At 40.2% G+C, this 26,429-nt stretch overlaps 1 protein-coding gene across 3 annotated transcripts; it reads right to left on the minus strand.

Moving 5' to 3' along the window:
* Positions 1 to 25,976, minus strand: rbm26 (RNA binding motif protein 26). Of its 3 annotated transcripts, none has more exons than XM_061815109.1 (23): positions 25,506 to 25,976; positions 25,194 to 25,312; positions 24,973 to 25,091; positions 24,064 to 24,152; positions 23,708 to 23,949; positions 20,746 to 21,021; positions 20,420 to 20,659; positions 18,661 to 18,756; positions 17,975 to 18,115; positions 17,727 to 17,867; positions 17,321 to 17,429; positions 17,075 to 17,234; positions 12,899 to 13,093; positions 12,524 to 12,622; positions 12,380 to 12,445; positions 12,199 to 12,297; positions 10,519 to 10,593; positions 7,799 to 7,969; positions 6,853 to 6,957; positions 3,463 to 3,666; positions 2,774 to 2,860; positions 1,482 to 1,595; positions 1 to 634 (listed from the first exon to the last, which is right to left on the minus strand). In XM_061815109.1, the coding sequence occupies exons 1-23, from the start codon at positions 25,562 to 25,564 to the stop codon at positions 545 to 547; spliced, it is 3,096 nt and encodes a 1,031-aa protein (XP_061671093.1). In that variant the 5' UTR covers positions 25,565 to 25,976; the 3' UTR covers positions 1 to 544. The 3 variants fall into 3 exon arrangements, with proteins under 3 accessions (XP_061671093.1, XP_061671092.1, XP_061671094.1); XM_061815108.1 differs by having other exon boundaries at positions 23,708 to 23,985; XM_061815110.1 differs by lacking the exon at positions 18,661 to 18,756 and having other exon boundaries at positions 23,708 to 23,985; positions 25,506 to 25,975.
* Positions 25,977 to 26,429: the final 453 nt, after the last annotated feature.

Consider the following 26,429-nt stretch of genomic DNA (forward strand, 5'->3'; position numbering starts at 1 on the left):
TTTTTTTTTTTTTTTTTTTTTTTTTAATGGTCAATGTCTCACCAAGTTTTTTTCCCCACCTGTTTTTGGCAGTGCATTCTGACCATTTAAATGTATTTATTTATTTTTTTTTTACACAATTCAAAATTAAGGAAAATAACAGGAAATGAGCTTTCATACAAATCGAATGAACCCAGACATAAAATATTTACATGATCTTTCAACCAATGTAACACCATCTGAAAAACCTTCATGGTTTGTCATTTAACTATATAGTAATACAGGATTTGTTTTCTCAAAGTGATGATTCAGCAAGCTGTCACATGTCCAGACAAACTATAGTTACTTACGTGATTCATAGTACAAAAGAACACCATCATTCTACATTAAGAGCATTTTTCTAAAAAAATGTATCTGGAATACATATTAAAAATCAAAGTCATGGTTTTTTCAGCCAGTTACATCTTTGTGAAGTCAAGCCAAGGTGCCTAGTCAGATTTATAAACAGGCATTGAAATAAATAAATTGCTGGACATCTGGTCATCGTTGCACAGCATTGAAATCTTCATCTGCGCCAGGAGCGAGGCTCATTGTCGTCTTCCTCCTCGTCGTCGTCCTGCAGCAAGGGATCATCGCTCAGTGACTCTTCTGGGAACTGGACAGAAACAGAGAAATAATAATAATAAGGAAGCTGTAAGCATACATATACAAACACAAGATACGCATGCTCAACATAATGAGAGCCAATACAAGAGATTTAAAATAAAATAAGAAAAGGAGGGGGGGGGGGGGGGACAAGCATCACTGACTGCACATTTAAATTCTAATTAGAGCAGCCTTGTGTAGCAGCTCTCTCTTGTGTTCTATGCCGGTACTACGACTTTTACACTAAGACTTCTTGCTGTTCAAGTTATGTCTCAATACATTTCAAAACTCTAGGAGAATTCATTGATTTCAGCATTACAGTTCCATAAGTGAAACTGAAAAATTATAAAGATTTATCGATACATTTTTCATATCGCTTTATCCTCACTGGGGTTGTGGGAATCTGGGGCCTATCCCAGCTGACTGGGGGAAAGGCAGGGGAAACCCTGGACTGGTTGCCAGTCAATCGCAGGGCACACAGAAACAACCAATCACTCACACCCACGGGCAATTTTGAGCCTTCAATTAAACCAACATGAATGTTTTTGGGATGCAGGAGAAAATATTTTTCAGGAGGCCAAATCTTTCCACTATGAAATCTTTTTGACAGTTTTTTCATGTAACGCTAACTTCTTGAAGATGGTAAAATGTGGATTATCAGTAGCTGTAAACTAAAAATAAAAATACATAAAATCATTAAATTTTTACTCCATGTAGTGAGTCAATGAGTTTTTGAATTTAACTACAGAAATACATGACGTCTTCTAATTCTAGTTTCTTGAGATGTACTCATATCAAGTATAAAGCAACAACACAAAAGTGTCTATTAAATTGCAAGACAGAGAAATGGCACAAACCTCATCCTCCTCTGGCTCTGCCTCATTGGCATCCGCAGCATTTAGCGTCATGGCAGGCTTATGCCAGGCCAGGTGTAAATTACGGTTATTGAACTTGATGCCATGGAGGGCTGCCTACAGTTTGACATATCAAACACATACAAAATAAAAACACATTGTCAGCGGGGGGGGAAAAACATTGAGTAACATAACACCCAAAACAAAGAAACAATACAGTGAGGGCCTCATTATAATCCAGCTCCCACAGCGGACAACTCCCATATTGCATCACGTAACCTACGCACTGCCATGTGCAGCACCTCTGTGCAGCCTGTCGTGGACATTTCAAAAAAAGTTCAGAGAAAGCACCGTACATCATCTCTCCTGATTGGTCATTTTTTGTCACATGCTGTGATGATGCACTCACTGTTCCTCTCTGCTCCACATGCCACCGACATTACTGCCTTCTTGATCGGTTTTGCGCCATTGTAAATGTATCATCTGGTCATTTGAGAGCATTTGTTCAAGCACTATTGCCATTGTTCCTTGTTACAGAAAGGAAAAATGGAACAAAAATGACCAAATAGTGCAGAGGAAACTTCATCCTTTGGCGTCCTTGCCAATACTAGCAGGCATGAGGATTTCGGCAAATATGGTAACCGATCTTTCGGTTCTGTTGATTTTTGTCCTGGGAAACGATTTTTCGGTTCCCATTGATAATGCTCAGCAGGGGAACCGGTTTTTACATGTACTTCAAAATAAAGCCTTAGCAGGCATGAGCATTTTGTCTTTTATGCTTAGCAACCGACATGTTTGACTAGCGTTTGAGTGACCCGGATATGAATAACTCGACCTTACGCATGCGTAGCGCGGAAGCGGAAACCGGTGCTGTTTGTAAACCACACTGACAAAGCTGGGCGTTCATTAAAAATAAAGGGGTTCATGTAGGTTCGTTTTATACAGATTTTTGTATTTCATTACGAACTTGTTTTACATTCCACACATGGGCGAATTTTATTAAAAGTAAGCCCAGAGGTCTGAGAAACAGACTTTCGGTTCCGCGTTTTCTCAGGCTGGGTAACGACACGGTAACGGAACGATCGTTTCCGTGAAATGGTCATGCCTGACTAGCTACACCTTTGACTTGAAGAACTGCACAAAATTTCCCAAACTGCTTTTGTGGTTTGCGCTGGAGTATTATAAAGGTAACCTACACCCAGGTGCAGCGACCTCAGCCCGCTCGTCGCACGCACGAGTATGAAGAGCCCTTAAGTCTTTTGTCTTACATTTCGGATAATTAGAAGGGAACTCACCTGTTCTGCTTCTGCTCTTGTCCTGTAGGTGATGACTGCAGAAAAACTGTTTTCCTCAATCTGGCAATCTTCTATTTCTCCAAATTGCTTCAAAATTGTGAACATGGAACATTGGTCACTTCACAATCCGTCTAATAACAGGAACATCACTCTATACAACTCTTTAAGTATACATACACAATTTATTTTTTAGTTTAGGAACATTATGTGATTGTTTCTGATAAGTGTTTCCCAACCATTGAGCCAAGGCAAATATATGTTTGAAAAATCTCACAGCACACCACCTAACGCAAATGCCACAAAAAGTATGAACACTGCAATAATGATGATTTTGGATCAATTTACCCACGTAGCTCATGTGAAACACGGTAAAGCTGTTTTTCAACTGGTTGATGGGTTAATTGTACCTTCTGTCATCTAGTAGGAAAGCATTACATTATTTTTCCTGTCACTTCCATAGACAAAGAAACATCATTTGTACTAAGTAAATAATTTGAAAAGTGAAAATGTGTAATTTCCCACAGCATAACCAATCTGATGATATCTATCAGCTCACAAATGTGCTGCAACACAGTGGCAAGAAATCACCACTAAATGTATAACGGGCTCAACGTGCAGTGGTGGATTGGACTGCCATCTGTTGGAAAGCCCCTGTATTCATCCGAATATTGTAGGAAGAGCAGACTTACCGCAAAATGTGGTAGAAGGTCTACCCGTTCCGTGTCAGTGAAACCAGTAATCTCCAAAGCACGAGGTCGATGGTCCACAACTGCATGCTGTGGAACACCTCTTCCCCGCCCTCTGGCACCTCTTCCACGGGCCCTTGGAGCGCCACGCCCTCGAGCTGAGATCCCACGCCCTCGACCTGGAGACAGCAGACCTCTTTTGGCAGCCTAAACTCAGGAACACAGGGTAGACAAAAAGAAAGTTGATATCTCCAAGTTTACTCCTCTTTACTGCGCAAACGAACAGCGCAGATGGCATGTAGAGCCCACGTGATCACACTATCTGGTTGCAAAGTGTTAGCATCGTAACAAGGAGTACGAGTGACTGTTCATTAGTCATTTCTTTGCACTCCAGTTGAAATTCACTGTAAAATTAAACTCACCTAAAATAATTACACCTAATATTAAAATACATCAGAGCCTTTATTTCTTCTATTCACAAAAATCGCTAGCTCCAAGTTATTAAAACAATGAATGAAAAACCGACGAGCTAACGAAAATTGACAACATAGAGTGCTTAGATTCTCTCTCTCTCTCTCTCTCTATCTCTCTCAAAAGAATGAATATTGATACACAAATGCTGTACAACCAAATAAAAATAGGCAATACTACGGCACTGTGGCATATATTGAATAAACTGTGAAAAACAAGTTATAATAATATTTGATTATGACTACTTTTTGTTTCTGCAATTGGGCATATCATTGCATGTGAAGTACTACCCCTAAAGGAAGACTCAAAATTAAAGGAATGGGGGCACATATTAAAAGTTAGTAGATGAGGGTTCTGTGTTTCCTTTAATGTTGGAATTATCCACAGATTTCACCAAGAAACATCTCTAAATTGGAAAAGTATGATCGAAATTCCTCTCTCGCTCAGACATTCCATTGAGCCTGGCTGGAAAATTGACAGCCAATCAGAGTTTGCCACGCCTGCAGTGCTTCCTGTTCTGACCCCCCATTTGCTCTTGGATACGTTTCACTGAACAGAGAACGTCCACTATCTGGCACTTTGAATTAAATGAAACAAGAACATGAAAAATAATTACAAACAAAACAAAAATAGCATGATGTACATTGTTCAAGCCTGTGCGCTTGAGCCAGAATACACACAGGCGGAACTTGACGAGTTGGAGATGAGGCATGGCACAAAGACGAACAATAACAGTCCCATTATATGGACCGCGGAGATTTGTTTGATGCTTTTCTGAGGAGTTGGTTTAGATGTAGAGAATATACAGCAGGTGTGGCCATACTTTTTTTTTTAACCCCAAGTTCTACTTTTCAAGCAGCCAGGCTCTCACAATCGACCAGCGGCGGGGGTGGGGGGTGCTGGTTGTACGTGCGCATCGCCGTAAATAGTAACAAGGAAGTATTGCGTGCTAAGAGCCAATAAAGCGAGTATAACAGCAAGTCGATGCTCCGTGTTATTACTACTCCCGCCATTGAGCAAACAAAACAAAAATAATGTACAATGTTCAAGCGTTTGAGCCAGAATACACACAGGCGGAACTTGATGTATTGGAGAAGGGCGTGGCACTAACGACGAACAACAACAGTCCCATTATATGGACCGCGGAGATTTGCTTGATCCTTTTCTGAGGAGTTGGTTTAGATGTAGAGAATATACAGCAGGCGTGGCCAGACTTTTTTTTTTTTTTTTTTACACAAGTTGTACTTTTTAAGCAGCCAGCTCCTCTCGATCGACCGGCGGCGGGCTTTGCACGCGCGCAACACCATAAATAGTAACCTGGAAGTGTGGTGTGCTTACACGTATATATCCATCCATCCATTTTCTTAGCCGCACGATGGTCGCAGGAGAGCTGGAGCCTATCCCAGCTATCAACGGCCAGGAGGCATGTTAGACACACGCAGACATGGGTAGAATATCCAAACTCCACACACGGAGGTCCGGGATTGAACAGCTGCCCCGCCGTGCCACCTCATAAAGTATGTCGTTGCTTATACAGTACCAGCACCAGAGGCTATAACTAAGCGGCTAATAACCAGTAATGATTAGATGTGTGCAAATTTTCCCGGCTGATGAACGAGCCTCAACTTTGACAGCCACAGCTTTATCCTGTCAGGTTGACCCCACGGGAGGTTAAAGAAGGACAAATTTGGGTACGTTTTCTCAGTTTTGTTGCAGTTTGGTGCAGAACATGTTGGCATCTTGGCTTAGCTAGAACAAATGGTCTGTAATGCTAAGCACTAGTGACGTCAGCGGGGGGGTCAAGGATGTTTCTTCCAGGTCTGGCTGTCAAAGCTGGCACATTTTGCTTGGATTTCAGAATTGTTCATTTTTTTTCAATTAATGTCCAAAATATGTCACAATAATATTATTGTACAAATGAATTTTGGGGAGTCTTCCTTTAAAGGACAATAAGTGCTCCACAGGAGCACCGATTATCAAAAAAACTAAACCTCAGTTGCATCAAGATGTTCAAGTGTATTGTGTGTATGTGAAGGAAGAAAATGCTCCCACCCCAAACTGAAAAAAGCTTAAATATCATTTGTATTCATTATTTATTAAGACTATTTTTCACGTTCTTTCATTTTATTTTATGTAATATTTTTCAAATGTAGCATATGGTTAAAATTAAACTGCTTATTTTGCATTTTAGACATATTTTTGTTACTGTATTGTGGGTTATTTTTCAGGATTTTTTAAATCCATTTTTTAATTTCATTAAATTGTACTGTACAACATTTTTTAGTTTATGTAACATTGGTTAACAATAAATAAGTCAGTTTTTTGCATACCTACTGTTGCTGATTATTGTCCATTTGAATAATAGCCCTTGATCAAACCTTTTCTAACACTCCGTACTACAAAATAAGTACTGTATGGATACCCGCAGTGACGTCAGCACGGTATCAGTCAAAATTCAAGGCTGGAATATCGGTATGATATCGGAAGAAAATTTGACAATTGGATTGAGGCATCCCTCCCTGGGAATGTTTTACGAATGAAAATGCAGTGGTACCTTGACTTACGAATGTGTCTAGTAATGCAAAATTCTGCAAAAGTTAAAGATGCGTACATTTGTACGTATTTTCTCAGCTGTCAAATGTTTGCCTCCTCCTCTGTCCCCCGGGATACCTTTTCCTTCTCACTCACCCTTCTCTTCACATAGTCCCCCAATGCCAAGGGTAAATTAACAATCTTTATTATTCTTTACATCATGTACTTTGAATGTTTAGTTGGTTTTTAGGGGAGGGTCTTGGTACAGATTAGGCAAATTGCATGTAAAAAAATGCTTCTACGTACAAAAAAAATTCACGCTACGAATAGACTTCCAGAACAAATTAATTTCCTAAGTAGAGGTACCACTCTAATGATACTGTACTTTACCTCTATCTGCAGCTGCGTATACTTAATCTTCAACAAAGCAGTGTCCTCTCCAGCTTGAGTCTTCTTGTACAGGTCCAGCTCTGTATCAAGAAGTTCCTTCTGAGCCTGAGGGGGGGGGAGAAATCAAGTTTTAAGTAATTTTTTTAGGAAGTCAATTAAGACACAACATTGGTTAATGTACAAGATTCGTTATTTCTTAGTACATTGTTCCAAGTCTGCAGGAAGACATTGAACATGTAATTAAAGACAGACAAAGCACATGTCTGTGTTTTGTTTCTAGAAAAATGAAATGTTTTAAGTACTAAAAACATATGCATTATTATAACAATATGATGCCGAATTGTCGAGATACGGCTTTTTCATTACCATTAGAATGTTCCCGATTTGGGGGTTGGGATTTAAACAGAGCCTTGTGATACTTTCTAGTGCAAGATTCCCCCCCCCCTTCCCCAAGTACAAAGGAATGTAATTTTGTTTGGCTATACTGCTCAGTTGTGAGTTAGCTGTGCTTCGCTTCCAAAACATTTATCACTCCAGTGTGCAGTTAGCAAGGTAAGTTTCAACTGTTTACACCTTTACTTATATGTTAGAATTAAGCTGCAGAAATTTTGTCGAAACTGATGTACAGAGAGTGAACATTTGGGGATTGAAATACAAAATGTCTTTGGTTGTACGACTATGGAACATCTAGAAAGGTTCATTTTCAAAAGGGTGTTTCAATATATTTTAGTTTAAAAGTGGGTGGGGAGGGTAAAATAATTGAAAAAAAGTTTATATGGTTTCTCTTTAAAGCCGATTTTCACTTATTGCTGGTGAGTGAGCAACATATTCCCAGCAACACCTGGGGATTCACTGAATCAAAATGAAAACAACATACAAATCCCCCCACCCTATAAAAAGGTGACTACAATCACAAAGAATGTGTGTGCTCAGCATGCACTATTACTTGGGCCTTGCTCTTGACTGTGTGCAATAAATTGTTGCTGCTGTTTGAGATGACTTTTATCTCTTCTTGTAATTTGGTGATGCTCTTGGTTAAAGTGTCCAAGGTTTCCATGATCTTGGCTTTATCCTCAGCTTTCATCGTTTTGTTCTTCTCAAGTTTGGAGATCAGGAGCTGTGGAAAGCAGGGGCACAAGCGGAACAAGATTGCTAATTCATTTTTATCCGTCGTCAAGATTAAAAAAAAAACAAAAAAAAAAAAAACTACAAGCTTGTAAACATTCACAACTAACATAACACTGAAGAGCTAGTGACAACACAGGGTTCATACTCAGTCTGACCCAAAAAAATTTAACGGCTTTTTAGGAGCATTCTTATAGGGGCTGACACAAAAAATTTAGGGCTGACACGGAAAAAAATTTAGGGCCGACACGAAAAATTTGGGGCCATTGTGGGAAATCAAGAGTAAGGAAAAAAGACTCTCCCAATGGTGCGATCAACCGTTCTTGGTTCATAAAATGTTCCAGTATCTCAGTACCTGTGACAGTGATCACCTGTCGCCCCTTGTGGTAGTTGTCATTGATATGACCATTGTCAACGTCTTCAGATAACAGTATACAGAAAAACAGATTCTAACTACAATTGCAACTATATACACAAATGTTTTCTACTGATGTCTGTCTCAGCACCCCTACTCTAGCTCCTTGAGCCTACCCAGTGCCTCCTCTATTTGTTGCTGCAGAGGTGCCAAAGTGGCTCTCTTGTCCTTTGCTCTGCCTCTGAGTGCATTGGCCTCAGTGATAAACCTCAGATTCCTCTTTTCTTCTACCTCCTCACACAGCCTGTCAGCCTTCTCAATAAGCGTAGATATGTCAGTCTGTATTCTGGCTTTTTTGGCTTTGTGGCAGTAGAGATGAAAAGTGGGCAGCGAAGCCAAATGTAGCCAGGTACGAAGTCTTCCTTTCCCCAGAGTGGTAGTTTTTAGTAATGTCACTGTCTGGGAACATGACCGCAAACACTTTCGAATTATTTTCACAAGATTTGTAACTGTAATGGCTGCAGATCACTTTTAAAGTCCACACGATCTCTGCCTTTAACGAGTCCATCTTCGTGTATTGAACTACGTTCATAAAGCCTGACTTCTGGCTGGACAACTGTAGGTGCGCATTAGGGATCGCAACCGGTTACAAATAACCGGTTATAACCGGTTTTCGGTTTTTGGAAACCGAAACCGTAATCCGACTTTCAAAATCGGTTAAAATTTCCAATCATTTCTTCCAGTTCCGGTACTCCACATTGCACTATTTTTTCAACATCATTTCCACTTTTTTCAAGTTTCGCTGTTAGAGCAAAGTTGGACTCAAAAGAACATTCAGTTAAATAAAAAAAACATCAAACATGGCATCGAGGAAACGCTCGGTATACTTTCATGCCCTTTCAGAAAGTCCGAAAGAAGAATGTTAACATTAAAACATTTTTACAAAAAAAAAAAAAAAAAATGTAACTTACACGAGTGCGTTGTTGAAAGCCACATTCAACAAGCTTGTTTGTCAATATTGTATACAAACTACCCCATTACCGCGGAGCGAATTAACGATCGACGGTGTAGCGCCGGAGAAAAGGAGTCGGAGGCGGAGTGTCGGACACAGGATCAAAACTTGTTTTATTGGCAGCTTTCAAAACACTACTCGCGTAACGGGGGGAACTCTGTGAACTTGTCACTCCGGAAGAGCAACAACAAAAACAGTCCGTGCGGAACCACGCACCCCAACTTGAGGTCCCGCGGGTGAATTATGCAAAACACCACTATGGTACAGTTTTTTTTTTGCTACAGCTCTTCGGTTAAAACCGGTTATGAAAGTAACAGTTTTTTTTGCGATCCCTAGTGCGCATGCACTGCTAGTACCACTGCCTGAAGTTGATGCTTCACTATCTTGATATTTTTAGAAACAGATTCATACCAACGGAAGATGAGAGAGTCTTCGCCAAATCAGCGTGTCTCCTGTTTTTCCCGGTGCGACTCCAGCGCTTTGACGCCCATCTTTTCAAGCTGGTAACTCTGCTTGCACAGATGGCAGTAAAACATGTGCCGATCTTTTGGATCTCGACGAACCCAGCTCCCAAACTCCTTACTTTCAACCCAAGCTTCTTGAAAAATGCACTCCCCCGTGATATAAGTTGGATCGATAAAAGAACTACGCTACGTCGTAACGAAGACGAAGTGAAATGCCTACTCACGGAAACAAACAATGGAATATCGACAAGATGGCGACTAGTTGTCAACACGGTGACTTCCGCTGACAATTTCCGGCTGTTTTGGACGCCAGACGGATCGCTATTTTTTTTTTTAAATAAAAGATTAATTTATTTTTTAGGGAGAATTTTGGCGGTAGAGGTCCTCCCTTTGATTTTTTTAAGGCCTTTTTAGGGGCTTGACCGTTTTTTGCGGATTTTAAGGACTTTTAGGAGCCCCTAAATGCACCTTCGAAAAATTAGGGGTTTTTAGGGACTTTTAGGGCCGCGTGCGAACCCTGCAACATAAGCGTTCGGTAATTGTGGATAATTCTAATATTAGACGAAATGAAACTCTGTACTTGTGTCAATAACTGTACTGCAATCAATATTATAGTCAACTTGTTTTAGTCACTATTAAATAATGACTGAAAAAGATACACACGTCGCTTTTCTTAGCCTGCTTCAGTCCAATCTTTCAGATCAGATTACCTTCTGTGTTTCAATATGCTTCTCCAGTATTTCCTGCTTCTTCTTCCGTACATCCTGTTGTAGCCGAAGGGCTTCCTGTAAAAGCATTTATGGGACATCATCAAATAGTGGATAAAAATGACAACTTCTGTGCTGAAAATGACTGCAGCAAATGAAATTTCCTTCATTTCTTTGCCCTACAACAATGGTTCTCAAATGTTCGGTGCGAGTATGCAAAACAAAAGTAAATCATAATTACTGTACACCTTCAAACTGTGGTTACTCTTACAGTGACTTAAAGGGCATTCACAGTTCAGTTGTGTTTAAGTACAACAGATTTTCCTGTCATCTTTTAGAAGTTTTTTTTAACATTTTTCAACAATGTGTAATACATTTGTAATCCTTATTTTAAGCAAAATTTTTAGGTTCCTATAATAGAAGGCATCAACGTTCAAACGAGGGCTGCTTGATTATGGGCAAAATAATCATCATTGCTTTGATCAATATTGCAATCCTGACACTTAATCACAATTAATCCTCATATTGGGGCAAACCTTGGTTTTTATTGCAAAATTTTTTAACAAATAATAATGCAGCTCTACGGGGGCACTAGCCAGTGATATCTGTAGGATGGTCCTAAGCCCGGATAAATGCAGACGGTTGCGTCAAGAAGGGCATCCCGCGTAAAACTGTGCCAAACAAATATGACCATTCAACTACCATACCGGATTGGTCGTGGCCCGGGTTAACAATGCCCTTGCATCTTTCCTAGTTTATAATACATGAAAAACAATGCATAGTACTTCGGTGAATGTGTAGATTGAATATGAACCTCAGGGATGCATTATTAAGTGAATGAGGTGGCACTTGAATGATTTTGTGAGAAAAGGGATTGAACACATTTTGAAGCAATCTTTTTCAAAAACTGAATCAGTACATTCAAAAGAACCACTGTGCCCATCACTGTTTTACTGTGACAGGCCTCTGATGTCAGGCTGGCTAGGTTCCAACTGTGCATAACGCTAACGGTGGCCTAGAAAATTATTACCTACAGTGGACCCCTGCATACTTGTCACTTGTGGATACACTTCTTCAAGGAATTTATTTTGAAATAAATTTTTTTTTTTTTAAGTTTTCTTTTGGGGGGAAAACCAACCCCAAAAACACTTGTGGCCGTTATCACCACTTATTCAAAAATTGTGTTTTTTTTTTTTTAAGTTTTTTTTCAAATGCAATTATAATGGGCATCAATTAGCCACGCCTTTTCGCTCTTCACTGTCCCGCCTCCCAATCCTCTGCAAATAGTGAGGGTCCGACTGCAACAGACAATGAGGACTGCCAGAAAAATTGTCAATACCCCTACCTGCCATCGAGGGCTTGCATGGTGCCAGACCATGCAAACTCCTCCACATCCTGGTCAGCACCTCTTCCAGGTCCTTCCTTCAGATAGGCGCTAACAATCAATGCAAACTAAAACAAGCACACTTTCGGGCAGTTTCTTCCCTCTTGCCATTAAATTGCTCGAGACTAAGTTACTCTTTGTTGTGCGTTTTTATGTCTTCAAAGTATTTTTTGTCAAAATACACGTCTACTGTCATAGTAGATCGTCTCCAACTACCAGAGACAAATTTATTCTGTATTTGTAACCGACTTGGCAAACAGAGAGGATTCTTATTCTAATACCACCATTTCTCCTCTCACCTGTTTCTTCTTTAGAGAGTCATCTGTGGTTTTCTGGACAGCTTTTAAGGCTGCAGGATTATATACAGTCTTTGAGAGGCCCGCAGACGTTGAAAACACCTGCAATTGTGTAAAATGTGAACACAAAAAACCTTTAAACAATGTATGACGGAAAAAAAGGATCTGATTGGCTAACACTTACCTTCTCAACAGGAGCAGGTTTGGCAGTGAAACCCAAACGATCCTTCACTGAGACTTTTGCAGTGTTCTGAATGAGTTGTGGAAGGAAGGAAAGGTAACACGTTATTATAAGTACTATACTTTTGACAAGTACTCCTACACACACCTGAGAAGTTATGCTGGAGTCCTGTGAAGACTCAGAATTTACAGTGAGAAGAGGCCCAAGGCGATCTTTGACAGACTGCTTCAGCGATGTTGCTAAGGGCTGTGAATGTTCGAGACAGATTTAAATAAATGCAAAAAAAAAAAAAAAAAAAGAGAGTTCTTTCCCCACGTATGTTGTTGCTTAAAAATGTATTAGTCAGTGCCTTACTTTTTGTCCAAAAGGAAATTGTGTAAATCATCCAAAATGAACTATTTTGAGTTTTCCAAATTAAACAATGCCAGAACAATGTGTTTGGATTACACTTTACGTAGGGTGTGAAGTTTTTCCCAGTCTGTTGCTATGTTATTCTACCAGAGATCAAAAAGAACATTTTACCATGGCTGGCTGTGACTGCAACTGCTGTACATGAGACAGAATCTGTCCTGGTCCATCACCTCCATTCTCCCGGAACCAATGCACTCTGATAAAGCGGTTGTTGAGGACAGCCTCTGTGCTTTGTATGGCACGCTTGGCTTCATCCGGGGATGCAAACTGTATCAGTGCACCCTCTGGGTCATTCTGGTAGGCCACCTTTGAAAAAAAAAAAAAACACTATTTTAAAACATGGTAACATTGGAGATGACACTTCAGTAGTTGTGAAAATATTGCTGAAAATCATCAAAAATTGCAAAAGCATACCTTAATGGCAGTTTAGTTTAGAAAATGAACCTTTACAGTGGACCACCAGTATTTGAGGGAGAATACTGACCGACCCTAATCGCGAACAGACAATTCCCATGAATAATTGAGGACAATATCCAGTGTTTTCTTTTTTGTTTTCAGTTTTTGTACGCACGGAGACTGTGTTTTGGATCCTCAAAAATTATCATTTTGTAAATCAGTTTCATGAGTGGATAGAGCTCAGAAATACTGGCCCAAAGTTTCTGTGTGTACAACACATACACATCTTCCCTGAGACGATGGCGTGGTTGTCCCAGTTCTCGCATGAACGTGTGCATCCACTACAAGATAATTATGGATAAGTGTCGGATGATCTTTATCTTGTGATTTTTTTATCAGCAATCTGGATTTTCATTGCCGAGAGGAAGTTCAACTTGGTTGTCAGTCTAAGTCTCCTTTCTTTCCTTGCTTTCTTGCGTGGGATTCTTACCCCCTCCTTTTTTGTGACTTACTGTGACAGTGTAAAAGTCCAATTCCAGGACTCGCACATACAGTAGAAGCGGCAAGTTTACATATACTGTGCAAAACATTTTTTTCTCACTGTCTGAAGTCTAATCAGACTCATGCTCTCTTGTTTCAGGTCAGTCAGGATCACCAAAATTTATTTTATTCAATGCCACAACAATGACAGGGAGATTTTCTTAGAGAAGGTTAGGGTCATTGTCCATTTGGAATACATTTGCACACAAGTTTTAGCTTCCTGGGTGATGCCCTCAGATGTTGCCTTTATATCTCCATGTAATGTTCTTTCTTCATGATACCTTCTATTTTATGAAGAGCTCCAGTTCCTGCTGCAGCAAACCAGGCCCACAACGTGATCCTGCCGCCTCCATACTTTCCAGTTAGTATAGTGTTCTCAGGTCAACAGGCTTCCCTCTTTTTCCTCCAGACATAACGTTGGCCATTATGGCCAAACAACTCCACTTTAGTTTCATCAGACAACAGGACACATATCGAGAAATAAATATTTGTTTTGGTATATTTTTTTTTCAACTGTAATCTATGTTTTTTTTTATATTTCTTCAGGAGGAATGGCTTCATTCTCGGGGATTGGCCTTTCAGTCCATGTCAATGGAGGACACGTTTTAACAGTAACTTTGCTCTCAACAGACCAAACTACATCCCCCCAGTTTTTAACTGGCTTGTCCAAATGATGTTGAGCAAACTTTAAACTAGGTTTGACATGCTTTCTTTCCAGCAATGGAATCTTGCGTGGTGAGCAGCCAGAGAGCCCATGGCGACGGAGTGCTCTACTCACTGTTTTTCTTGTAACAATACCTGCTATTTCCAGGTCTTTTTGATACTCTCCACAGGTGGTCCTTTGTTTTTAGACCACTCATCTGATTACTCTTCGCACTCCTCTGTCAGAAATCTTGTGAGGTATATCTGATTGAGGAAAATTTATGGTGGGTATCATTGGCTTTCCACTTACACATTCCGGCTCCAGGCGTGCTCACTGGAACACTCACAAGCTTAGATATGCAGCTGCAACCAATGCCATCATTATGTTTTGCAACAATTAGCTTCCGATGATGTTGATAAACCTCTCTGCTTTTACCCATCATGAGATGTGTCTTGACGCACACCTTGGCAAGTAAGCCTTTTTGTAGGCCATCATTTAGAACGGAAACAGCATCTTTCATTTGCACTGAAAGGTGTTTGGATTTTTGTTTGATTATAGATAGATCTTAGGGGTCTTTGGCTTCCATGCCTTTTGTAACTCCCTTTGTTCATCTCTTCAATACTTTTCCGTGTCATATTACATTTACACAATTCATATTCTGATCACATTTGTTCTACTTTCTTTGTATGGATTACTTGGGTGGTTCCCAACATCTGGTGAAATTTGCAGGACAATAACATCTTTGGAAGGATATTAAGTGCGAAAAATGATGAGTTAAATATTTCAGGAAGTATATAGTGAAGGATAGGTTAAAAAAAAAAAATCCACAAATCGTGAATATGCAGGGGTCCACTGTATTGTTTTTTTTTTTGTTACTTTTTTTAGTACGAAACCCTCTCAACCAATCACCTACATCAGGGGTGCCCACACATTTTTGCCACAAGATCTACCTTTGAAGCAGCTAACCTCCCGCAATGTATCCAGGGGGACGCAAGTATTTTGTGACCACGTAGAAAGTACGGTAAATAAGGGGTCAACTTACTAACTTGCTCGCTAGAACACCCATTACCTGCACATGAGCAGTGAAACATCAGAAAAGGCCCGGATGAATGATAAGCTGCCTTTTTATTTCTTGGGCATGCAGTCACACCATCGATCAGTCGAAAACTGTTGTCGATGTGCTGAGCACCCTGACCTACATAATGAGTTTTAGGTTCCATATTTTGGGACCCTTCAACAAGTGTAAAATGCACACCACCAATTTGCTGCTATCCATATGCTCAAAATATTGGGAATTATCTCTATTCCTATTTTGCTAGGTTTATACTTGTATTGTTTTCCAAAAATATTGCCTCTAAAACAATTATGAATAAAAAATTTTATGCATGTGCTGATGTAGCAGTAATATATATCTTGTGACAGGCCACAGGACACGTTTGTATTGGTCCCTGTAATTGAAAACTCTTCCATATGCGTTTAGATGGATTATTTTCTTCCTCAACAATCTCACATTCAATTCAGCCACTTTGAAACGCCGCACTGCTTTGCGGTTTCCTACTTCTTCGGCAGCAGTGATGAATTTTCTTTCAAAAGCGGCTGCATAACTATCCCTTGTAGTCGACATTTTTTGTCTTAGTTTGAATTAAAACAAACTCACAGGCAGCCATTTCTGATGTTTGGTGCAGTAGCAACAAATGTGCCTTGCGAACTATCATAAAATGGCATACTCCCGCGAGCAGATCAGGAATCTCAGGTTAGCGGCGAACATTACCGTAATACTGGTAAATGTGTAAAATGGGACAATGAGTATCATACTGAAATGTAAATATATACATTTTTACCACCCTATGTACTTGTATACGACTATAATGTTATTTTCTTTTAATTTTTAATCAATACCTAAATATAATGCGCTCTATTGACTTTTTGAAAATATTTAGATAAATGCTACGCATGATACGCAGGAAATTATGATATTTTAATCCATATTTCATGTTTACTGATGCACCACAGGGACAACTTTATAATACAAATACTCGAAAAGGTTGGTTTGGAAAAACTTGTTCCCTTTAAATAATGTCTAACTACACATCAAATCAAGCCACTGATAATTGACATAAGAAGTACATAGAGGGCACTATTAATTGAATGCCAACTAATTTGCTTGCTAAAGAATTCTTAAAAATGAGAGTACTGCAACTGCATGCATCTCTGATATGGCATTATTCTGAAAAGAGTGCTCTGCCACCCCCAAAATCACTAATTTCTTGGGGAGACTTATCCCTCACTTGCAACTCTACAGAGATGTGGAAAGTGATTGGATGGAGGTTCCCGATCAAAATAACTGTGCTGATAGATGCATATACACCACTGTGTTTTCAGTCAGCTATATGTAAATTTAGTTTCATTTGGCTTGTACTAGTATGAGAAAAGTTTCAGTAAGGAACTCTAGTTTTCCTGGCCATCTTGTTGTTAATTCTCCTCATACTTAATCAAATGTCCAGCCTATACTCCAATGTGCCAAGATTTAATTATACACTGTAAAGGGACCTGACATGGAAATATCAGATTTTGTCAAACACATGTACACGCACATAGTCTTACAAATAAGCTTGTTATGTATCATGGACAGAATATCTTACCTTTGTACCAGAGAGGGGACAAACTACAGCAACAAGCAAGACGACAGCAGTTAAAATATTACCTACCTGCAGGTTGACGATGGTTCCAAACTTGCTAAAATGGTCATTGAGTTTGCTGATGTTGTTGAGATCAGAGGGAATTTGCCGGACCAGCAGCTTGGTGTTAGGAGAGTTAAAGGGACCTCTTCTAATATAGCCCAGGTGGTTGGGTTTGTTATAATTGGGCCTGAGAAAAGAAAAGCATGTTCTATGCAAGACTTCTTGGTTCATCAATTTTTAAGATTTATCACAATAGTCCAGTAACTGCCCCACCTGTCAAACCATGGTTTCTTGTGGAGAATGCCTCCATCATGTGAACCAGCAGGTCTCTTCCTCAAGCCAGAATCCATAACAATTCTCATACTGCTGTTTGGAACCTTGTCTAGGGAAGGACAATGTCTAAACTGACTAGTCCTGATAATGCTACTCGAAAGGATTTAACTATTACAAAGGCAAGGCACACTTTATCTAGTAGTTATTATAAATGGCGGGAACATGGAAAAGTATACAACAGCTATTTTACCACATGCAAATGTATTAAAAAAAACAACTCAAAAACCTCTCAAATATATGGTATTCTTCAATGATCCCAAAGGTAGTTCTGATACTGGTGTATTGCATATTGCTCCCTAATAAACCAGCTTTAATGTTAGCAAATAAATAATTAAATAAGGCCTACCTTTCTGTAGCTCATCCACATCCCCCATAGTGAGGCCGATCAGGTTGGGCCTCTGGGCATTGACGCGGTGGCGGTACACTGGCCTGGAGCTACTAGTGATACTGGGAGCCTCAGGGTTGTACACATCAGTCTCATAGGTATCTGGCAGGTAGAGTATAGCAAGGAATGGTGTAACAAATAATTGTCTAATTTGCTTTCAATTGTATTCAATTACTAGAGAACAACAAAAGTCACACTGCTACAATAACCTGGAGGGAAAAGTGGTGTAGGCATTTGGGGCATTGAAGAGCGCATGCCAGAAGTGACAATAGTGGGAACAGCACTCGTAATGGAATTTGGAGGTGCATCCATTCCAGATGGTTGAAGTGGAGGAAGAGGTGGCGGTGGTCCTGAAAAGGAAGAAAAAAACTAAATACCAATAACAGGTGTGATTAATTCCATATTTATAAATGTTATTAAGAGTCAGTAAAGTTAAGCAAAAATAGCATTGAACAGTAGTGCATCAGCCTTTACAAAACTTCAAAATATTTTGTGTCAAAATTTTACTCAAAAAACAAGTGCCTATTCTCCAGAATGTTGTACATTTTCTTACAAACTCAATTCCAATAAAGTTGGGATGTTGTGTTAAAGAAAAACACCACACAATGACTTTCAAACAATCTTCAACCTCCCGCATAATTGAATACACTACAAAGACAATTATTAATGATCAAACTGATAGACTATTGTTTTTAGCAAAAATTCATTAACTTGGAATTTTATAGCTGGAACACGTTCTAAAAAAGCTGTGACAAGCGGCAAAATTGAATGAGAAAGTTGAGGAATGTTGATCAAACACGTGGTTGGACCATCCAACAGGTGAACAGGCTAATTGAAAATAGGAGTTTTCCTGAATTGCTCAGTCATTCACAAGCAAAGATGGGGCGACACGCACCTCTATCTAAGATGGACTGATGCAAAGTGGAAAAGTCTTCTGTGGTCTGACGAGTCCACATTTCAATTTGTTTTTTTAAATTATGGACATCATGTCCTCCAGGCCAAAGCAGGAAGAAAAAAAAACACATATGAAATGTTATGAATCCAAAGTTAAAAAAACGAGCATTTGTGACACTATGGTGCTGTGTTAGTGCCAATTGACCCCTCCATACAGGGCACTTAACCATGCCTCCTGAAGTGACGTAACGCCACGTGCGCCTATGTCAGACAAACAGTAAAAATGGCAAATACAATACAATACAATACATTCTGAACTGAGACAGACTCCATGCTTCTGATTTTATTCAAATCAACGATATATTATAGATTCTAAATACAATACATTATTAACAGAGAGACGCCATGCTTCTGATTTCATTCAATCATTCACACGTAGCAATGCTATGCTAGCGGAGAACGTCTCATTCATTTATACGAGACGTGTATTAAAAATCAAATTTAGGGCATATCTTCGTGCAAACACAGTCTGGTTAAGCTTCGGCCGCGAGCCAGCAAGAAATCAATACGTTTGTGCAGTCCGATCATCGCTAAATATCGCTCAACAAAGAATAAGTGTGTCAATCGTTCACACGTAGCGGTGTTATGCTAGCGGAAAACGTCTCATTCATTTATACGAGACGTGTATTAAAAATCAAATTTAGGGCATATCTTCGTGCAAACACAGTCTGGTTAACTTTCGGCCGCGAGCCAGCAAGAAATCAATATGTTTGTGGAGTCCGATCATCGCTAAATATCGCTCAACAAAGAATAAGTGTGTCAATCGTTCACACTCAGCAGTGTTATGCTCGCGAAGAACTTCGAATTCATTTATATGAGACATGTATTGAAAATCAAATATAGGGCATACCTTCGTGCAAACATATGTGTTCCGGTTGATATTAGATGGATTTAGTTGATGATGCGGTCTTCCACAAAGTTTGATCCATCGAAGGCATTTTTCGTACTGGGTCTTCGGTTTTGGAAAGGGCACGAATCGAACTCCACCAACTAGCCTTTCAGGATACCTGTCGTCACTATTACAAAGTCCGTGACTACACCTCTTAACCATATTTTTTGTTAAATAACCCAAATACGGGATAAAACGCTAACTAAACCTATACTGGACCATGCAATGTTGTCTGAGAAAATGGCAGGAGCAAAAACGGGCTTTGGTTTATGCAGATCTCTGGCCTCTGAGTGGTCAGTGACGCGGATTGCACAATATGCACGGAGGGGTCAATTGCATGGGTAACTCATGCATCTGTGAAGTCACCATTAATGTTTGAAGTTGCATACACCTTTTGGAGGAACATGTAGCATATGCTCATCAAAGCAATATCTTTTTTATGGACGCCCCTGCTTGTTGCAGTAAGGCAGGAGTTTGCATGTGATCCCCGTGCCTGCGTGGGTTTTCTCTAGGCACTCCAGTTTCCTCCCACATCCCAAAAACATGCAACATTAATTTGAGATTTTAAATTGCCCCTAGATGTGAGTGTGACTGTTGTCTGTCTCCATGTGCCTTGCGATTGGCTGGCATCCAGTTAAGGCTGTGCCCTCCCTCCAGCCTGTTGATAGTTGGGATAGGCTCCAGTATTCCCGCGACCCTTGTGAGGATAAGCGGCTCAGGAAATGGATGGATAGAGTTTAACAAACAACAGCCCAACTTCATTGAAATTGGGTTTGTATTACAATAAAGTAGAAATTATTTCAATTCTTACCTGCAACTGGCGGAAGGCTTGGTGGTAGAGTGCCTGGTGGAGGCACAGGAGGCCCCAGATTCACAGGTGGGGGGTTCAGTAGTGGTGGAGGTGGAAGGCCTGGGGGCGGAGGGCCATCCACACCTGGGATGGGTGGAGGTTGGAAGGGGAGCATATTGGGCAATCCCACATCCTCCACTACAACTGGGTCACTTCCATGGTCGAAAGGGCACATGTCTCCTCTCATGCAGAAGCCTTTCTCTGAAGGACAGACATGACATTATAATGTCTAAATGAGTTTAGTGACTGCAAAAAGCTCATCGTGTCTATTTTTCTGTTTTCCTCACCATCATAGTCACGGCACCGTTTCCTGGGTTGAGGAAGGGGCCCTCTGAAAGGACCACGATCTACAGGGAGCTCTGGGTGGAAATCTGACCAGCTTTCAGTTGTGTTGTTGCTGTGATGATGAGTGGGTGCAATGACTGTAATGGTGCTGCTCAGTGTTGGCACAGGAAAATGGGAGGTGGTTGCAGTGGAAACCAGGACAGCTGTGGTGAAACCATCAGCCCCTTCCAACCTGTCCACTCGATCGTGATCGTACTTCAACTTTCCAGGATCCCGTTCTTTAAACAGAGTGTGACAAGCAAGCAAGTTAAAAGGGAAATAAACTCAACATTTTGGAAGGGCAAGAATTATGTGCCACTACGGATCAAAAAACGGTATTCTGATTTATATTGTGTAGAACCTTAGCTTGCTAAAATGAGACATGCAAATACCAAAGGCATGAAAAAGGTGACCCAAAAAAAAAAAACTTTGTAGGAGTTTTAACACATTAGGCAATTTGGAAAACTCAGAAGAGTACACTAAGGCCAAATACATTTTCGTCATGCAGAAAAACTTTACAGCGTTCAGAAAGAGGATGTTCAAATTTAAGATTAAACAGTAATCCCTCTCTACTTCGCGCTTCACCTATTGCAACTTCAGTGCATCGCGTACCACCCCCCCCCACCCCAATAAAAGCCAGATCGGCATACAGTGCGTACGATATTACATAAAGGCGCAACATGGACCAATTTAGCAAAGAAAAAAAAAGAAAAAGCCAAATCGGGTGCGCATCATCAAAGCCCAAAGACTAACAATTGAGGATTTCCGCTCCAGAGCTGGGTAGAGTTGCCAAACATTCCTCTCAAGTTAAAGTCATGTTACTTGCAATAATGTGACTCAAGTAAAGTAAAAGTCAAAAGTAGCCCTCCAAAAAATTGCTTAAGAGTAAAATGTATATTGTGAAATTATTATAAGTACCGAGTAAAGCTGAAATATCCACATTTTGGCAGACAATGCAAGACAAATACTCAAACATGAAAGCTGTTGTGTTTGTCTAAATCAGGCGTCGGGAACCTATGGCTCACAAGCCATATGTGGCTCTTTTGGTGGTTGCGTATGGCTCGCAGAGCCCTCATAACGACATACTGTATAGAGCAGGGGTGCTCAATCTGTCAAACGCGAAATTCCAGTCGATCGCAAGGCAGTTTTGGTCGATCGTGTGATGGCATGCCACCCCCAAAAAAATCCTCAAAAATTCACCCTGACGTCTTTTTGTTTTTAACATTTTTGCAGCACACGTAACTTTGTCTAACAACAACCTACTGCACACCCACACACTCTTCTTCCTAGTTTACCTTGCACCACCCCCCTCTGCTCTTAAAGGAGTACACTCGTGTTTTATAATGGCAGCGTGCTTATGCGCCGCTCACCACGGGAATTTTTTTTACATAAAGACATGCCTCCTTCAGCAGGCATTGTTGGTGGGCTCATATTAGTAGGGCGAAATGAAAAAAAAAAATGAAACCTGCAGACCAGCTGATTGTGAAAACTCATAACGCAATTCCCGTCATATACCACACACTGCGCCATGTAAGTATTGCTGTACTGACAATGTTTGGTTCTACCTATGCAGATGACATTTTTCTCATATTTAAAAAAAAACATTAGGACCAACCTACGATCACAAATAACGGATGGAAGTCTCAAAGGCTGCATGAAGTTTAATTTAATGAGGTATGAAACAAAAGACAAAGCCACCAGCAAAGAAGTCCCATTAATGGTAAGAAGTATTTTTGTGATCATTGGTTAGCAACATCATAATGTTAATTAAATGAATTTAGAGACTTATTGTACTCTTAAAGTGTTGGTCTTACATAAAATGCACTAATACACTTGCATTTACCTATAAAAATATTGTATGACTTTTGGAATTACATTTTAAAATATTTGCCGTTTATCGCCCTCTCAGCCTAAAAGGTTACCGACCCCTCTCTCAGCCTAAAGGGTTCCCGACCCCTGGTCTAAATGTACAAACGAGTATGCACAGTTACCATGAAATTTTCCCAACTTGGCCGCCAGGTATGCAAGCTGGTCAGGGGGGCAGGCTTATCTAGTGTGAATACCTGTGTTCAGGAAGCCCAATCTTGTGTGAGGTTGTGGCTTTGTGTCATTTGATAAGTGAAGTAGACTTAAGACGTCATTAGCGCTTAAATTGGATTATTGCAAAGACCGCCCAATGTGGAGGTCATTGTCTCACACACAAAATAGTTGATAAATATGTAATAACTGAAAAATAAAAGCACCGCACAACATTTAGTTAATTGTAACAGAGTAGAAGTATTGCTGGGTAATATTCAGAAATTACATGTGTGTGGATGGTGGATGTGTGGAATGATCTAGCTGCCAACATTCAAGTAGTATGAAAAAGCAGCAATGGTGATTCCCATTTTGAATTCAAAACTAATTTGGCCAAAAAGTGACTGATTTGCATAGATGCAAAATGTTATTCAAACTATCTCGTCATCACCAGCAGCATACAGAGGGAGTCTGCTAACCTGATTTCAGGGTCATGTGACATTTGCGACATTGATGAATGCAGTCGTGAATTTAATTTCAATAACCCAAGAGGGGGTGACACTGCCTAAAATGGCGGTCGCCAGAGGTTTGAGTTTGATGGCAGAAATGATGAATCTGTTTAATTCTTAGTTCACACGAAATTTTAACCACAATTCTGTGTTTTGATTATGTATTTATTCCTTGATCCAAAAAATGTTGTCTTTTTTCACCATTAAAAAAAAAAAAAGATTTGATAGCATGCTGCTAGATATTTTAAGTCCTTATGAAAAAGAGCTGGGTATCCATGGTCATTCTTTCTAATCGGGCCAGACTGAACCGCTATCAAGACTGAAACAAACTCGTAATGCTTACATTTAATGCATTTTTTTTCAATCATCTGCAGTTACAGTACAAAAATCAAGTTGTTACCTCTACTCCTGCTTCTCGAATGAGTTCTGCTGTGAGAAGGACTCCCGCTTCGTGGTCTGTCCCGATCACGTTCTCTGTCCCGTTCTCTATCCCGGTCGCGGTCTCGATCCCGGTCTCGAGTACGATCCTTGCTCCAACTCCTGCTGCGGCTGCGACTATAACTACGACTGCGACCCCTCCTCCGATTGTATCGATCACGGTAAGAATCCCTTCTGGGCGGGTTGCGGTCATAATCCCTTTTCCTGGAACGGTCATCTCTTTTACGATCATCTACTCTCCTAATAATTCGAACAACATGTGACAGCCAGTTCAACACAACAAACATTGCATATGAAATAATCTTTTGGTGCACACACCTGCCATCTCTACTGTAGCGGGAACTGGAGGGAGGAGGGCTGTTATTCACTCTTCGAGAAAACTTTTTGTCACGTTCTTCTCGATTGGCCTAAACAATTAAAAAGGAATATGGACATTACACTCGTGCTGTCATAATAATGATTGTTCCTACTTAAAAGAAAATGGACATGATGGGAGTTTCCAGAGACGATAAATTGCCAATATGGTGAGCCAGCACTCAGCTCACGCAGCGAGCTAACGGCGAGAGGGATGACTGTCATTAGCCCCTGGTGGGCCGGTGGAGTGGCATTATCGCCGCCCAATGCACCACAGCTTTGCTCCATGTGCGGCATATAGATCCGCAAAACAAACACACTTAAGGCAAAGGGAACTATTTATTTAGGTCGCTAGCCCACGAGGTGAGACGCTAAACAGCTGGCTTGACTCTGACAATGTTTAAAACATTAGCTCTCACTTTGAGTTGCTGTGTATTTTAAGTGGCCAACAGACACAAAGGAAAAATAACTGTTTATTAACCATAATCTCAGTAATAAACATTAGGGCAGTAGTTGATCAAAGCGAATATATGTGACTGACAGGTGGAGGGCTCATCTCCGGCACTTTCCACAACCCATTGGCAGACTCCTACAGAAAGCAGCCCTTCTTTTTAATTACTTCTGAGGTGTAATAAAAACAATACTATCTCCGTTTATGACAATAGTTTCTTGGAAAATATATTGTGCTAAAAAAAATTGTGACAGAACTACGTGAGACAAAAATTGTTCCTGTAGTTGCTGAAATACACATTTTAACAGTTGGTTGAGTCTATAGATATGCTATATTAGGTAAGAATGTGATGTGTCTGGTCTGCCTCTTCCTTCTTTTCACAATTGGGAACAATTTACATACTTTAATTGAAACAATATTACCTCGTCTTTTTTAGGATCATCTTTCTCAACCTTGACCAAAGTGGGTAGTGGTTCCGTCTGAGGCAGATAGCTTTTGCTGTCTATAGCTTCAAACAGCTTGTCCACAAATTGCTGAGTTTCTGGAAGTGCATTTGAGTCAACAACAAAATACTCAATTGAAAATATATTCCAAGCCTGACAAGAAGACAAATCAAATTATTACTGTGAGATTTATATGATACCTTTCTGGAGAAACACATCCAACTGGTCGATACACAAAGCTTTCAGTTCTTTCTCCGTTTTGTCTTTTTTTACCAGGGCAACAACATACTTGGCGAGTGCTGATGGGTCTGCATCGCAGCTACAAAATGAAAACAGTTTATGAATTGCAGCAGAACCTTAGGCGTGATATGGACATTTGATCAAAATTAACTACAAAGACAGTCATATTTTGCTACTAAGTAAGTGTGCGTGTTTGTTGGACAAACTCATTCATATTAAGTGATGCTGCAGTGTGAAATGAGTTGTGGCTAACAGCTGCCGTTTCTACTTACATGGGCTCGAGTGTGTTAGAGAGCCATGCTTTCAAAGCATCCAGATTTTCAATGATCATTTTAGATGCAAACCGAACTTTCTTTCCACAAGTGCCGAAGTAGATTATGTGCTACGAGAAATAATGGACATTTGCTGTAGTAAGTCGCAACTTGAGTCTTTAGTTTCTAAAATGCTACACGCGCCGTTAGCTTAACTTAGCAGCAACAATGCTGACTGCGTTAGCAGCACAAGTGCCAGGCCGCAAAACGTGCTATCGGACACCCGTAACCTGATTGTATCGGACCCGCGTCTGCCTTGCGCCGAAATGTCAACAGTTTTCACAAACTCGGCCTTAATATCAATAAAATTAACCAGTTAAAAATTCAGGTGATTTGCACGCGGAATGTATTACTTTATTTACGCCCCCCGGTAGCTAACGTGCCAAAGCCGACTATTTACTTCCGCTTTTGATCTCGTCAGCAGCTATCGCGAGATTAGCGCTAGGCTAGGAAGGCGTTTCAATTAGGTGTTTTTTTTCGTCACTGTTCGATATGACATCGTTCCATGTGAAGTTTAAAATTAGCTTTAAAAATATCAATTACAAAGTTTGGTCTATATCATCAATGATTTTCTATTTGAAAAAAATCTGAATCAGCTTTATTGGCCAATAAATAAATAAATATTACGAATACTGTTTGAACCAGCAGGATGTGAGTGAGTGTCCTAACATGGCACAAGGCAGAAAAATAGTAGGTTTGCTGATCAAGAATTTAATGACTTAATTGCAAGAGGGAAAAAACTGTTCGAATGCCTGCTACTTTTGACTTTCATTGATATGTAGTGCTTTCCCGACAGAAGGAGCTGGAAGAGCTGGTGGCCAGGATGTGGAGGATCCAAAAGGATCCTACCTGCTCTGGACCTAGTTCGCATTGCGTGCAAGTCCT

This window comes from Syngnathoides biaculeatus, chromosome 3 (assembly GCF_019802595.1).
Source record: "Syngnathoides biaculeatus isolate LvHL_M chromosome 3, ASM1980259v1, whole genome shotgun sequence".
NCBI classification, from domain to species: Eukaryota; Metazoa; Chordata; class Actinopteri; order Syngnathiformes; family Syngnathidae; genus Syngnathoides; species Syngnathoides biaculeatus.